This window comes from Convolutriloba macropyga, unplaced genomic scaffold (genome assembly GCF_964194025.1).
Source record: "Convolutriloba macropyga unplaced genomic scaffold, txConMacr16.3 SCAFFOLD_4013, whole genome shotgun sequence".
NCBI classification, from domain to species: Eukaryota; Metazoa; Xenacoelomorpha; order Acoela; family Convolutidae; genus Convolutriloba; species Convolutriloba macropyga.
The window spans coordinates 3,393-18,502 of NW_027452197.1; the positions used below are offsets into that span (position 1 = coordinate 3,393).

Here is a 15,110-nt window from a genome sequence, read left to right on the forward strand (position 1 = left end):
ACAAAAGTACTTAAGGGGGTTAATTGGTCTTATGTTCGGTTGTGATAGTTTCATATCAAGTCCCATAAGCCGCTAAGGCATGGCCATGGCCCGCTATAATTTGAAGATAATTATTTATTACTTCGCTTTCAGTTTCTTTACTAGAAAATATTAAAATTTCATTTCTCAAATACTCCGTTATGATTGGCTGAGAATTTGGTAGTCTCATTTCAGAAGGCAATTTAATTGGCTGCAAAATTTATCGACTAATAATTTAAATAAATTTTCGGCCCTCTTTCAATCGGCTCTTTTCACTTCGGCTCTCTTACAAGTCACCAGATTTAACATCAGAATAGAACCATAGTGCAAATTATCATCTGTTTGCTGTGTTGAAAAAGTCGAAAGTAGTGTTAATCTCATGCAAACTTTTCTCACAAATAATTTTTTGACCTCTCAATTTGTAGCTGAGAAACAATTTATTATAGTGCTTTGTGCTATTAATTTGTTTTTGTCAACAAGATCTCTCTAGTTATTAGCCTGTACAATAAATATGGAACATTAATACACAATAGCACCTCAAATTGGGGGACCATTCACAGGAGGAGGTCTTATATTGGGTCGCGAATGGCACCCAAATTTCACCAGCAACACCCCAATGCAGATTGCGAGGTTGCCAACAACCACTGCTACAACTAATCCCATCAGTAGTGGTAGGAGGAGAGCCTCGGTAGCGTCGGGGGGCGGTTCGCATAGGGGAGGCCCGAAGTTATCTCTGCACTCACATTGGTTGGACGAATTGCAGAACCCGTTTCCGAAACAGTTCCTATAAAAATAGCTGATAAAAATGTTAACCCTAACTGTTAACCCCGAATAAAACGTAACAGAACAAAAAGATCAAACTTGAAAATTCAGTTGACCCAAGAGGGTTTTTAGGAAAGATAAACAACGATTGAACGACGTTATAAGTTGGTTATGTGATAATCATCATTAAATTTTGAATAAATATAGTCTGGCGTTTATCGTTTCCAATTTTACATCAAGGTCATCATAAAACACAGTTTATGTTTGTTTAGATTTTCTTCAGCATTGAAAAATGCAACACGTGCAACACGTTAGTTAAGCAAAGATCTTTTCATGGTCTGGTTTAACATAGAAGAGTCTGGTCGGTTTAAAAATATAGCAGCTGGAATGACAAACAAACGACTAAAAACTGAGTAAGATTCCCACGACATTCTCAATGTAAAAATCATAATTTAAGACACAAAAAGTCAATGACAATCATTTCTCACACATCAAAACCGACAGTTATCAACAGCATGCAGAAGTGGACCTACTTTGGACAATTGGTCATTCCGGGTATCTCGGATATGTGAACACATCTTCTATCATAACAGAAGCTGTTCTGACCACACCAGGTGCCGTCTCTGACGTAAGCGAAGTCATCTGGTGAGTCAATAGAGGGTATGAAGTGGTCAGTGGTGTAGCAAGCCAGGTTATCATATTCGAAAGTGGAGTGATAGACGTTCTCAAATGATCCAGCCACTGTTGGCTCGAAGCCTGCATCCACTGCGCATTGTAACTTGCCACATCTACAAGAAAAGAAGAACTGCATCTTCTCTTTTCAGCCATTTATCATTTATTGATTTGATGGTCAAATTTCACCGAATAGTTGCGTGGGATGGGGGAGGGAGGGGCAAAATGATAGCGGAAAGAAGAGGGGAGGGCAAGGAAAAAGAACCAGTGAGAAATTTGCTGAACGTAAAATTTCCTCTTTTTCGTAGAGGATGCATGCCGAAAACTCTATCCTGCTTCAGGTTATTGCTGCCCAATATTACGCCATTGTTGCACTTTTGAGGATGTTTTTTGCGAAATTGTCCTGAGTAGCCCTAATTTTGCTAAGCATTGCAGTACTTCATGTACATCTCTTTACACTCGTCAATAGAAACCGACTAACCGTTGGTTGCTCTTTGAACAAGGAGTGAAGTTCTGGTTGACGTTCGACCCACAATTACCCCACTCATCCCCGTCTCTATTGAGTGACCAACAGTCGTCGTGAATTTTCTTGTGCAGACCATCCGGCTCGAAAAGTCTGGAAAGAAGGCATATTGTTTTCAACTGTTGTGCACCTCTTTGAACTAGATTGTAACTTAGCTTAACTTGGAATAAGAGTAAATTACAGTAAAGATAACAATCTGGAATTTTCCTATAAAAGAATTGGTTTAAAAAAACTCCAGCAGCTCTGCAAGATTCAGTCAAATTTTGATTGAGCAGAATAATTTGATTGAAATATTGCAAAGCCTAATAAGCTTAAGCTTTCAGACCAACAGGAGCCTTAATCAGATTTTTATCCAGACCATTATTAACAGATCTGTGCGTTTTGGGGTCTGTAATTTTGGTCTGTGAAAGCCCCATTTTTCAGTCGATGTACCCTGGTCTGGAATTTTCGGAAAAGTACGCAGAAAAGGGCAACAATTCATGAAGTTCTATAAGATGAGCGCGTTCAGCACATTGAGTTGTGACACATTGACCTGGTGATCAGAGTTCATTCAGGTCTAGCAATCTCGACATGCAGAGTGATTATTCCCTAGAGAAGTATAGTCACTTGAAGTAGCTATGCATGAAAATTGTTCAACTGCAAAATAAACATGCAAACCGCAGACACTGTGCGTATGCGGATCTGCAATCCCCTTTGTAGCAGTGGCCAGGAGATGAGCCGTGATGCTCTGACGTCACACACTCAGTACCTGACTGTATGTACTCGTCACTGGGACACTCAGCCGAGATTCCGTCACACTTTTCAGCCTCGTCGCATTCATTGCACGGTGGTCGACACAATTCACCTGTTTTTAAAAGGTTACAGTATCTTAAAAAACATATAAATCGGCGTCAATTCGAGGTGCCCTTGCCAAAATGATCTTAGCGCTCAACAGTGAACAATGTTCTGGCACTTGTTTGATTAGTTGTAGCTTTGTTCCAAGATGGTCTGACGAGAGATTGTTTTGGTCTGGAATGATCAGATCAGATACGAATTGAAGCACAATTTCACTGCAAAAATCATTTCAAAGACACAAAAAACTGATGAGAAAGCTCTCGAACGCACGAGCATCCGATCAGGCTACGTTGAACGCAAAAGCAACTTATAAACCTTTTCGTAAATATTATTTTAAGTCAGATTTTTGGTTTAAACAGCCTGTTATTGCTATATAAACCAAAAATAACAAAAATTGTACATTTGTACGGTATCATAATGTGTTCTATTCAAAAAGATAGTTTGTCAATGAATCTTTAATGCATAAGTATGAAGCAACGTATATTTTTTTTTAAAAAAAAACACATTTTAAAGGAATTGAACGACTTGGCTCATGTAAAAATTAAGTATTGTCTGAACAAGGATCTGGAAAATCTGGAAAATCTGCAATTATTCTGACCAGAGGTAACATCGGTCAGAGATGGTTTGATCACAGTAGTTTTAGAGCGCCTTTTGAGCTCAAACAAAGTAACAAGTCTTATAAGAGGTCATTTCATTTTAGAACAATCCGATCAGAAAGAATTTTTGTCTGAGATGGTCTAAATCAGTGGTAATGTTAGTCGGATCTCAAACTGGGTACTGAATATTATTATCTGAATACTGAATCATCATACCGGTACTGGATCATTGTATCTGAAGGGTTACTTTCAACTCAAGTTGGCGTATATATAATTAATTTTTCCGCTGTTTAAGCAGTAATGATGTTTTCCCTTCCTAAGACTGACTAATTAGTGGACTAATTTTGGAAGAAGTTGCACGTGCGTTCGGTTGATCTCTCAAATTCAACGAGCAAAACAAGAACTGAGAAAATTTTACAATTGAAATTTGAATCTTTAGCACCCAAAAATGAACCCCCCTTTCCTTTTAAATCAGTGGTTATTATCCTATATTTGGGAGTCTTCTTCAAAAAGCCGACTCAGCAGTGTTTTGCTGGAGGGGGCTGAAGTGCTACCGGGTGGAAACACTCTATCAATCTCAAGTTGCAGATTCCCTGGTGAGATAATTCCAGTTTTGATTACTGTGGCAGTCTATAAGAAGAGAAGTGGTATACTGTTTTCTTATACACAGTTTTTTGCGCGAAATCGACAATCTGCTAATTAATGCCGAGAGCGCAGACGATTAGTTAGCTAGCTTGAACTTAGATAAAATTACAACAGGCGCTAACCTTCCAGATATAAAAACGTTGCTGCACACTAAAGTCCCGACTATCCGTTATGTCCCTATCAATGTATAGTAAAAATGGTCAGAGCTTTCCTCTGACGTCATTACTGATTGCATTGAAAATCCCAATACTAAACTTAGCTGGAGAAAAGTGTTCGCATTATCTATTTTTACGTGTCAGTAACAGAGGAGGGTAAAAACACAGGCGGAACAACGACCAAAGAATTCTTGAAAGAATTAATCGCTGGAACAGCGGAGATTTTGAAAGGGCAATGGAACAAAGCTTGCTATTTGAAACACTCCAAACGATCGAACAATGCAAACTCTGAAGAGATTACCAAACGTGAAAAAATTTGTGTTTCCAGGGCCAATATCGCAGAGCAGCAAAAGTTTTGGCTTCTGATGGTTTTGCACCAGTCAACAAGGCAACTCTCAATAGTTTGAAAAATATTGCATCCCACTGAAGAAGGGCTTAATGTAGTCCAAAATTTTTCATCACAAGCCTATCAATTCAGTGAGAAAAAATGTTTCAGATCAGCTGAACTCGTTTTCTAGGTTTACAGCAGCTGGTTCTTCAAAAATGTTTCCCAACATGTTTTGTATGCTGTACAATGTACCGCCTCAGATCAGCCACAAAATGCTTTGGAAGTACTGACTAAGCTGGTAAAAGTTAGCTGCCGTGAGGAACTTCCGGAACTTGTTTCACAAGCTCTTTGTAGTGCATCGCTATCAGCCTTTTTGAAAAATAAAGGCGGTATTCGCCCTATTGCAGTCGGAGAAGTCTTGGGGAGGCTCATATTTACATGTTTAACCAAGGAAGCAAATTCAGAAGCAAAGGAACTTCTCCGGAGCCTGCAATTGAGTGTTGGAGAGAAGGGTGGAGCGGAACCCATTATACATTTGACTAAGCTTCGGTATGAAAAAATACTCACGTCGTCCAGTTTCTTGGGTATTTTATAAATTGAATTTTGCAATTCATTTAAGTCGTTAGAACGCAGTGAAATTCTGAGACCCGTTGCCAATTCAATGGCCGGCATTGCTGTTTCTACTAATTTCTGTTATTCACAACACAGACAAATATTCTGGGACAATTTTGTCGTTAGCAGTAAAAGTGGTGTCCAACAAGGCGACCCATTGGGCCCTTTGCTTTTTTTCTCTGACGCTCTGGCCAATCACAGAGAAAATTCAGGAATTTTCGCCAGAGCTTCAACAACTTTCCTGGTATTTAGATGATGGTGTCTTGGTGGCTCAGAGTACGATTTCATTAGATCTTGGAATCTTCTATGCGAGCTCGGACCTGATCGCGGCCTCGGCGTTAGGGTCAAAAATTGCGAACTGTGTTCCAGGGTAGATTCAAACAGACTGCATCTAAGAATAAAACAAAATGATCTTTCGGGCCTTGAGGTTCTTGCAGCTACGTTATGAAACCCAGAGTTTTTTTGCATGAAAATTAACGTAACATTAGAGAAAATAAGGGCACTTTTCGAAAAATTGGACTACCTTGATGTCCCTCAGTGAGCCCTAGGTATCCTACGCCACATTGGGGACACAAAATAGCGTATTGTTTGCGTTGTCAAACGCCCACAAGTTCAATTACTAACTTCCTAAAAAAAATTGGTTGCCCAACAGCGCAAAAACTTGAGAATAACCTTGGAAATGTTCTTCCAGAAGAATCCTGGACTCAAGCAACCCTGCCAGTGAACCTATCAGGGTTGGGTGTTCGCCAATGCCAGGTCCAGTATAAAGCATCATACTTTGGTTCTGTTCTCTCCTCTGACGATTATGTTCAAAAAAAATCATTTAAGAACCAAAAAACTGCCAAGTTTTTTTTTCAGGATGTTTATTCCAGTATAGCACAACCGGACATTTGAAACTTTTCGCAAAAGACGATCTAACAAGCTCTTGGTCATGAAAAATTTCATAGTCTTAAAGGTGATCTAGCTTGTGAGAGAGAATCTGCCCGACTTCTCTCATTGTCTGTTCGACATGCTGGAGCTTGATTTTCTGCTCCCACCATTCCAGCTCTTGGGCTTCATATGGCGCCAAAAGAGTTTACAATTAGTGCCAAGTAGAGGTCGGGTGTCCTTTTCTACGACGCTGAAAGGAAGTGTCCGTTCTGTAAAGCACAACTTATTGACATGTATGGGGATCAAGCAATTGTGTGTCACGGTTGAGGAAACGAAATTGCAAGAGATGACCGGATTCGAGATAAAAAAAAGTTTGCTTGCTCATCTGCGAATCTCTCACCAGTGGTGGAAAAAAAAGAACTTCATTCCAGAAAGCCAATCAAGCCACGGAGCCATCTTTGTCCCGACTTGGAAAGCGGGGAAACCTGTTGCAAGTGATGTAACTGTTACGTTCTTGCTGCAATCCAATTCTCTCACTAATGCGGCTACAAAAGCAGGATACGCGCTTGATGCGGCAGATGAACGAAAAAATTGCCTCCACGACAATAACTGCGCAAAAAGTTGAATCACAATTGTTCCACTTGCAATTGAAGTCTTTGGCGGAATATCAGCAAACTTCGAAAAAACACTCAAGTTGTTGGCTGTCTTAAATGACAACCGTTCATTCCGAACGCAAGGGTTGTCTGTAGCTTTCCGTAAACTCATGCAATGCTTGTCAAACACCGCTATTCGGAGATAATCGGCAATGTTGTTGGCGAGGGCTCCCCAGTTGATTATTTTGTTTTGGGTTGCTCAACCGATCGCAGTGGTGATGCTTCATCCATTACAGTTGCAATCATTGTCGAAAGATATGATCAAGGGTCTGCCTCAAAGATTTTGACTCGCTCTTTTTGGCCAGATGTGTTTACCAATTCAGAATAAGATGAATCCAGATTTGTCTTTTTAAGATGAGCCGCCACAATGATTGCAGCAATCAGGAGCCTTATTAATGCGCAGTTCTACTATTTTTGTTCTAACCTGACCAAAGTGGGGAGAAAAAAATTAAACATTTTTTATGGGGAAAAATAAAAGTATCGCTGATGAATGGAGATTAATAAACTGTTGATATATTGTGTTGATACTCGTTATTTTAAGCAGGTTAATTGTCAATTAAATGTTTCAGTTTTCAAAAAAAATTATGATCAGTTTTATGTTTTTTTTCTGTCCGAGGTTGGTTCTCTTTAGAAAATCGCAAGTCCAGAATTTTTAGAGAATTCTAAAAACTGCGTGTTCACGAAAAACCGCGAAATTTTGACTAAAAATAGCTCTTATCATAGTCATTTAGACATTTGAAAATTTTGTCTAAATTGTTTTTTGTTGTAGTAATATTTTACATGATCAAAATACGACCAGAATACAAAAAAACTAGAAATGAGGCGCGATGAATGACTTTAGGTTTGCATCATCTGGGATGGGCAGTAAAAAAAACGATGAAGCCGATAAATTTCTCGTAAAGATCAAGCAAATTAATGCGCAGAGTTGTAGAAACGCGAGCCAGAAGTTAAATTAAAAATGATTGCAAGTCTCTTCCAGTGTAATGTGACAAATGACTTTGTGTTTTGAGTGAAAAAAAGTGTATGCAGTCCTTAACATCATAACTTATAAACAGTACATTGAAAGCGTACATTAAGCGTTTTATTCCAATTGGATGTTTCAGTAATGTGATTATCTATGAAAACCCGTAGTACGAGAACAAAGGAGCCGTTGTTTAACAAAATAAAGATTAGCTTGTATCATATATGGAAAAGTTTTTGAACTGTATTTACTGAAAATAAGCTAAAATTTCCCATAAATGAGTTCTGAAACATTGACAAATTCAAAAAATTACTGAACTTTTCCTAAAACAATTGTATTCATTGTCATAAGAGAGAGAGAGAGACATTAGATAATACCTGAATGAATTGCATAGGTTCAATTATACAAACTGAAGAAGCCATTTGGGTTTTTGAACAGTGAGAAGTAGAAATCAGACTTCAAAAAATAACACTTGAAGGCAAAACAGAGGAATTCATTTAAAGTTTACTAAAACTCTTCGCCAAAGACATAAAAACCATCAGGTTTTCTCTCATATCGAACTACATCTAAATTTGGCCTCATTTTCACGCAATTGAGAGCTGTCCTTAATTGAGCTGTGAATTGAGAATTTGTTCAATAATTAACATTATAAGAAAAATAAAGTTAATTTAATTTGAAAAACAAAGGCGACGCCCAATTAAAGTTTGAAAAATTCCTGTTGTGAGAATCCAAGATGAGATCAAACCTATCCATGATTTTGCCACCCGTCCAAAAAATCACCCAATTATTCCAACTTTTTGTGAATTAGATCACCTGTTAAGTTAAATATTTCAGAAATCAGAAACCAATTATGCATTTTTTTTAAAAAATTTTTCAGTTAAGTTTGCAAACGAAACGACAAAATTTAATTCTAAAAGATTTTTATAGGGCGCCAAAAATCAACTAGCTCTCTTTTGGGGTTTGCAGAGATTGTTTCAGCGGTTCCTTATGACGATTGAGTAGATACTACTGCAACGTACAGATAAAGAAAAATATATTTATTTAGAAATAAAAACAACATCTCTTACTCGTATTGTTTACATAAATCACTCTAAACCAATTGAACGAACGACTCTCCTTTTGATAGGATCTGCAGGCATAGGGAAATATTCTTTCTACATGCCTGAAAGATAAATGGTATTTTTCTTTTCTTTTTATATCAGCGAAATTTTCTTAAAAGTCACAAACAGAAAATAATATTTGGTGACAGAAAGTAACTTGTAATGAAGAAGGCGTTATATATATATATATATATATATATATATATATATATATATATATATATATATATATGAGAAAAGGGCAGATAAGTAATACAACTGCCTACCTGATACATATTCTGGGAGTTTAGGTCTTGCCTTTTTGTTATCTACCAAAATTCTTCAAGCGTTTTTTAAGCTAATTATTTGACTAAGGCAGTGCCTTTTAAACAAGTCTCTATTTATTAGCCAAAACGAACTGTTTGCGAAGAGAGTTTTTATTTCTTTATAATGTGCGACTTTTTTTTCTTAAGCAGTTTTCTTAAAGCTTTCAAGAGCCAGACGCCTATCTTGCGGGAATTATATTGCAAAGTAAATACTAAAATGTTTTACTCAGAATGTTCAAAAGGTTGAATTTATCAGTTTAAAAAGAGCAAATCTCTTCATGATTTGAGACTGTCTACATGGGGAAATGTTTTTGCTTTTACTATGGCAGGATGTTGCTTTTGGATGTTGCTTTACACTATGGCAGGATTACGCTTCTTTCGTAAAAGCGACCGTTATCTTGCAAGAGTCTTGCATTTTCGACAGCAAGGTTATACGAGAATAAATGCAAAATTTTGGGAAAAGTCAATAAGACTGTCGTTGTTTTACTGCGGACTTTTCCTCTTAAAATTTTTTTTATCATGGTTCTAAGCATATTCACAACAGTTTCAGTTACCTTTACTCTTGATTGCACATGTGACATTATCACAGCACAAGTCCATACTCGAACAGGTGGCACCCTCTCTCAGAGTGCAGTCTCTTGGGTTGCAACAGGGGTCCTCACAGGTGTGAACAGACCCACAGTCACACTGCTCGGATGCCTGATTGACCAGGTAGTCCCCACAGTAGGGTGCGTCTACTTGGATTGAGGGCTCATTGTGCAGACACATGGCTGATCCTGCGTACGAGAGTGTGATTAAAGAAATTTTTTCATTCGGCAATTGATAGAGAGCAAAAATGGTAATTTTTTGCACGCTCAAAAGTCGGACATATTCTGTTTCCCCGCAGTGTTTCTTACGCCCCCGCTTACAAATCATGTGATATTAGCATTATATATTAGCACATTATTATGTAAAGAGATAGCATCTTTTCAGTTAATGATCCCCAGTGCAGTGAATTTATATTTTGCATTCGCCGTTTTCATTGGGCGCAAATTCTCCACTCGCTTGATGTTTCGTCGCAAATTAACATGCTATATATCTTGTAAAACCACTGCAACAGAACACGCTCAAATTGTAGGAGTCTTGCGAAAGAACACGTCGATAGCGAGTTTTGCATTACCGCTCATATCTGAATAAGGAAAAAAATATTTAAATACTCAATTTGCCCTATACCTTTGGTTCATTTCCATCATAGCATCCCTCCAATTATGGTATATTTACAGTATTGGGGGAGGGGTTTAAAGTTATACGTTATATGTAATAATAATCTGGGGAGCTACAATGGGAAATACCTGTACCTTTTCCCGTCAGATCTTGATGAATCGTTTCGAGGCTTTCACTTTTAAAGGTAGCCAATGAGTCTATCCAAATGATACAAACTATCAAACACTTCAGTAAAGTAATCTAATCGAATATGGTTTTACCCTCTTCAATATAGTCTTTGATTTTTTCCATCTGACACGAGGTGAATGCATCAGGAGCCGAAGAAGACACAACAGCATCCATCACACATGCCTCCCTTCCACAGTAGCACCTATGTCTGGGGTTGGTGGGGTTGTGACCCAGTCCAAAGTTGTGACCCAATTCATGTGCTAACACTCCGGCTAGTTGCTCGATTGAGTCCGTGTCGTCCTTAATCCAGCTGCCTGGACAAGTAAAGTTCCTTATGAAAACTATAATTTGTAATCATAAATTGTTTACTTAACTGGATACCCCAGTCGAGAGGTCGACTTATGAAAAGACCGTGGTCGACCGATATCGGGTATGACAAGACGGTGGCCAACCGATGGTGGATATGATCATCCTTTAAGTCAACCTTAATGGTCATTATTACAGGTTAGTGTTTATATTGCTTGTAATTGTTCCGACCACTCTTGAGGGGGGGGGGGAACTATATACTCAAATGGGTTTTTTTGTTCAGATAATTTTGGCCGGTCGATATAATAATCGTAGAGTTGTGGGTGGTATCATTAGAAAGCCCTCCCAACGTAGAATATGGAACGAGAATTTTTTTTCAATTTTCGCTTTTTCTAGGGAGTTATTCAGGTTCATCAAGTTTTTGTAAATATTAGACGTAATTCAGCTGTATTTCACATTTTTGACCAAATATTCGTCAATTTTGACCAAATTTTCGTCAATTTTGCTAAAATATGTTAAAACTGTTAACTGTAGTGTTGATTTTATCTGTAAAGATAGAGAAAGGCTGTTGAATTGTTCAAGGCGTGTTTTAGAATTTATGCTAAATTTTTCAAAATTCAGTTTTTTTTTCGTCGATAATATCGTTGTTTTAGCCCACTTGCTTTAAATTTGCTGGAAGTAGACACCTTAAAACTGCGGCCATACTATTCTTTTTAACCTCAAACAAATACTAGAAGTACTCCCGCTGGCTTCAAGAGTATTCTGGAATAATAGTTTTGCCAATTGTAAAACTCGATATTTATACAAACTGCATTATTTATTTTTGACAAACCGAAAAACTTTGTATAGAATTGAATTATTTTAAAACCGTCTCAAAATTGGATTGTTTTGGAAGACTCGCAGTAAAATATGGACTGATAGTGATCTCACCATGGATCCTTTTGATAATTTTTTTAGATTTTAATGGGGCGCGCCCTTTTTTTTCAAAATATTTCCGCTATGCAATTGTTTTTTATGTAAACTACCGACAAGAATTTCAAATCAGGGCTCAGTTAATGACAGATAATTTTTACAACAGACGAGGCCCAACGAGATTTTATTAAGGTTTCAGAGTGCAGCTCATGGTTTTTAAGGCTCTGACCAATTGTTTTTGTAAAATTTTTCTGGACTTCTTGCGTTTCGCTTTCAATTTTTATACTTTTTGTGGCCCAATGATTTAGTGTCCCCAATCAGAGATCCAGTTAGCTTTTTGGAGGTATAGGGGAACCTAGACAATTTTCTTTCAGTTGTTATCTAATGTCTGTTACGACTTTGAGAATATTTGTTTTTAGAAAAAATTGGTGGATTTTTTGAACTTTGCCACTATTTTATCATATTTCGCTCAACTTGGCGCAGCCTCAGTAAAAACAGGCGGAAAACGACTTCCTGTGAGTTATATTTTAATATCATTAACAGTTTTATGTTGAACTAATGGTTTCTTCATTTTGGTATTACGCGTTATTTATTTTTTATTTTGTTTTTGATCATAACTGCATATTTTGTGAGTTCATTTTGTTTCCTTGTCAATTTATCACATTATTGACAAACCGAATAAAAAAAAGTCATTGTAAGGAAAATGCGCAACGTTAGAAAAAGGCGTATCTGGATATGGTAATTTATTTTTGTGGAACAGTTTATGTTTTTTGGGCTGAGACACTGTTATCTTGCAACTTTTTGTGGGTTTTTTGATTTTGCCTACGTTTGTCTTTATTTTCGTTGTAGTACGCCATAAACCCAATAACGATAAATTTTAACTACTCCCCAAAGACCTTTTTTTTGCTTTTATTTTGGTGACCATCTAACTAAATCTCGCTCATTAGAAGTCTCAATTACATTTGTTGATTCAATTATTTGTTTCGCGCTTGGTTATACTTTGTGATTGATTGCTTCGACCATTTAGTTTCATAAAAAAAAATTCGAGATTTCTATACTGTTCAATTTTTTGGGTTTGATTTTTTTGTCATGTCTAAGTAGTCTTTCATAAAGAAGACTGGTTGTTTCTAGGAAGAAGGGAAAATAACGAAATACAGTTCTAGCAGGTAGCATCTTATAATTATGGTGCCTTGAACAGTGTCATGTCGTGAAAATTGTTTGAAGTTTAGTCTTCTTTTTGTATTTGTTTTTTTAGGTTCGTGACTAAGTCTCATTTCTAACACGAACAATTGGCTTCCTGAGGCGTTGAAATTTAATCCATAGCTTTTTGTTGTAATCCTAAGTCTGTTATGACTTTTGAAAATGTTTTTTTTTCAGAAAATTTTTGGTTTCTTTTTTAATTATAACTATAATTGTTGATCCCATTGGCGATGAATTTTTGCGCAATCGAACATTGGACACTGACAAGTCTCATCTGCTTCCTATGTGGTTATAAATGAAAATATTAGTGATTTCAGTTGATATCTAATGACATTATTAACTGCGAAATTAATCGTTTTCAAAAATGGAAAAACTTTTTTGAACTTTGCCCCTATTTGCTCTTTTTTGTCGAGCAGTTGACCAGTCACAATATCTTTTCTAATAAAGTATAAGTCAATTTTTTTTGTTTTGACCTTTTTCTGATGCGAGTTTGATTTTGTTATGATTTTTTTATTATAGACATCGAGTTTTTGTCGTTAATAATGTTTGTTTTTTTTATTATTTTGCTTTCTAGTAGTCCTATTATCAACAACTTTTATCGGCCCTCCAGCGTGGCCTTGTCGTATTTCATTGGTTGTTTATTGAACGATGCGTATGTTTTTGAAAATTGTCTATCTCTTCATCATTTTGGTAGCGAATTAGTTCAAGATTGTGGATAAGCGGGGTCGCAACATTATTTGCGTACGCACATTACCGAGCCTCCTTGTTTGATTTTAATATTTCAAGTGCGACTCAAAAAGACACTATTGAGCCCCTACGAATCGTTCTGAGGTGGCTTTCTGAGAAAGATAAATAACATTTTTTAAGTTCCGAAGCAGAACGGATTTGAGGAGAGAAAATAAGTACCGATTTCCAGAATAAAGATGAATGAACAGCCCACCTGATCCGATGACGTCACAAAGGGTATCCTGGTAAGCAAGTCCGACAACCTCGGAGTCCCCGCCTGAGAAGGAGCGAGAGAGGATGAGAATTGCGTTGTCGTGATTGGGCAGGTAGTCTAGACTGCCCGAGTGGTCCACTAGGAAGGTATCTAACACTTGATTGGCACCTAAAACCCACTTAATGACATAGACCATTATCTATTATTTTTCAGATACCCCCGCTTGAGGCTATTGCCTATAATCATACAACCAAAAGTACAGTAGGAGCACTAGTGTTTTACGTCTACATAAATTCATAAGTTATGCAGAGGCCGAATTTAGACCGGATAAAGTCTGAGCATGAAGAACTTGCGCGAGACAAATCTCATCATAAATGAAATCAAACCAGCCAAAACATGATCGCAACTAAACGTATGGCCGGAATTGACTTCCAACAATGGCAGTCAAAGTCTGAACATAAATGATTCTCTACAAAAAAAGTGTGATCATAGTAGCTTAAAACGAGTCAAACCTATACTGAAAAGTGATTTACGTGTTCCTCAATTTTGTGAGACCCCAGTGAAGCGAAACTTGGTACAGCATGCCATTTTGTTTCAAGTCAGTGTTCTCCTCTGCTTTTCAGTCAGATAAACTTTTGAGTTAAAAACTGTTTTATGAAATTGAGCGAGCACGAGCGATTACTTAGAAAATTATGAACTAATATTTGAACTGGTATTATGAAGTGGATATTATGTTCGATCTTCCCAAACAATATTTTCTCAGTTTCTGTTTGGTATCTATTGGACTTCAGCTAATTTTAAATTGAAAACTTAATTGTAATTATTTATTAATATGAACAGTAATGACCTGTCATGCCATTGGTTGGGTCGCTTTGAGGAGTGTCGTACGTATACACCTCCACCAATGAGAGATGAAGATTGAGATTGGGAATTGTGGCATAGTAGATGTCTGCCAAATGCACTGTCTCTATCGCCCGATCTATCATCTAAACATACTCTGGTTTAGATTTTGACCAATGAAAAGACCATTTTCGACTCAAATACTCTGTGAAGTAACAATTAACCTCAACTTTAGAAAACAACGGGGCCTGGGCTCGAAAAAGTCACTCACACTGGCTTTTGCCCGAACCAAAACATCTTGCTCGACCTTCTTAGAATCAAGTTCGTCAAATTGGACTTTTTCTCGACCCACGCTATGATGCTCAACTATTGCTTGACTGAAACATTTCACGGTGAACTTTAGCTCAACCCGTGATATTGTAGTGCCGGAATTTGGCAGGAAAGTACCAAAAAGAAAGAAACTTTTCAAAATAGGTTATTATAAATTTACCAAGAAACAAAAAATGT

The 15,110-nt window shown here is 37.2% G+C and overlaps 1 protein-coding gene across 2 annotated transcripts; it reads right to left on the reverse strand.

The window, feature by feature from the left end:
- Nucleotides 1–328: 328 nt before the first annotated feature.
- Nucleotides 329–14,907, reverse strand: LOC142357282 (zinc metalloproteinase-disintegrin-like crotastatin). Of its 2 annotated transcripts, none has more exons than XM_075408934.1 (9): nt 14,828–14,907; nt 14,611–14,749; nt 13,764–13,931; nt 10,498–10,719; nt 9,589–9,810; nt 2,633–2,819; nt 1,934–2,068; nt 1,314–1,568; nt 329–802 (listed from the first exon to the last, which is right to left on the reverse strand). In XM_075408934.1, the coding sequence occupies exons 2-9, from the start codon at nt 14,747–14,749 to the stop codon at nt 556–558; spliced, it is 1,575 nt and encodes a 524-aa protein (XP_075265049.1). In that variant the 5' UTR covers nt 14,828–14,907; the 3' UTR covers nt 329–555. The 2 variants fall into 2 exon arrangements, with proteins under 2 accessions (XP_075265049.1, XP_075265050.1); XM_075408935.1 differs by having other exon boundaries at nt 14,875–14,893.
- Between the last annotated feature and the right edge of the window lie 203 nt (nt 14,908–15,110).

What these genes read in the sequence shown, in the direction of transcription:
- LOC142357282 (XM_075408934.1), bottom strand. Translation starts at nt 14,749, where the DNA reads ATGATAGATCGGGCGATAGAGACAGTGCATTTGGCAGACATCTACTAT. An exon ending in TGTTCAAAGAGCAACCAACG is followed by an intron (nt 1,569 to 1,933) that starts GTTAGTCGGTTT and finishes CTTTTCTTGTAG; the next exon opens with ATGTGGCAAGTTACAATGCG. An exon ending in GGAATGACCAATTGTCCAAA is followed by an intron (nt 803 to 1,313) that starts GTAGGTCCACTT and finishes CTATTTTTATAG; the next exon opens with GAACTGTTTCGGAAACGGGT.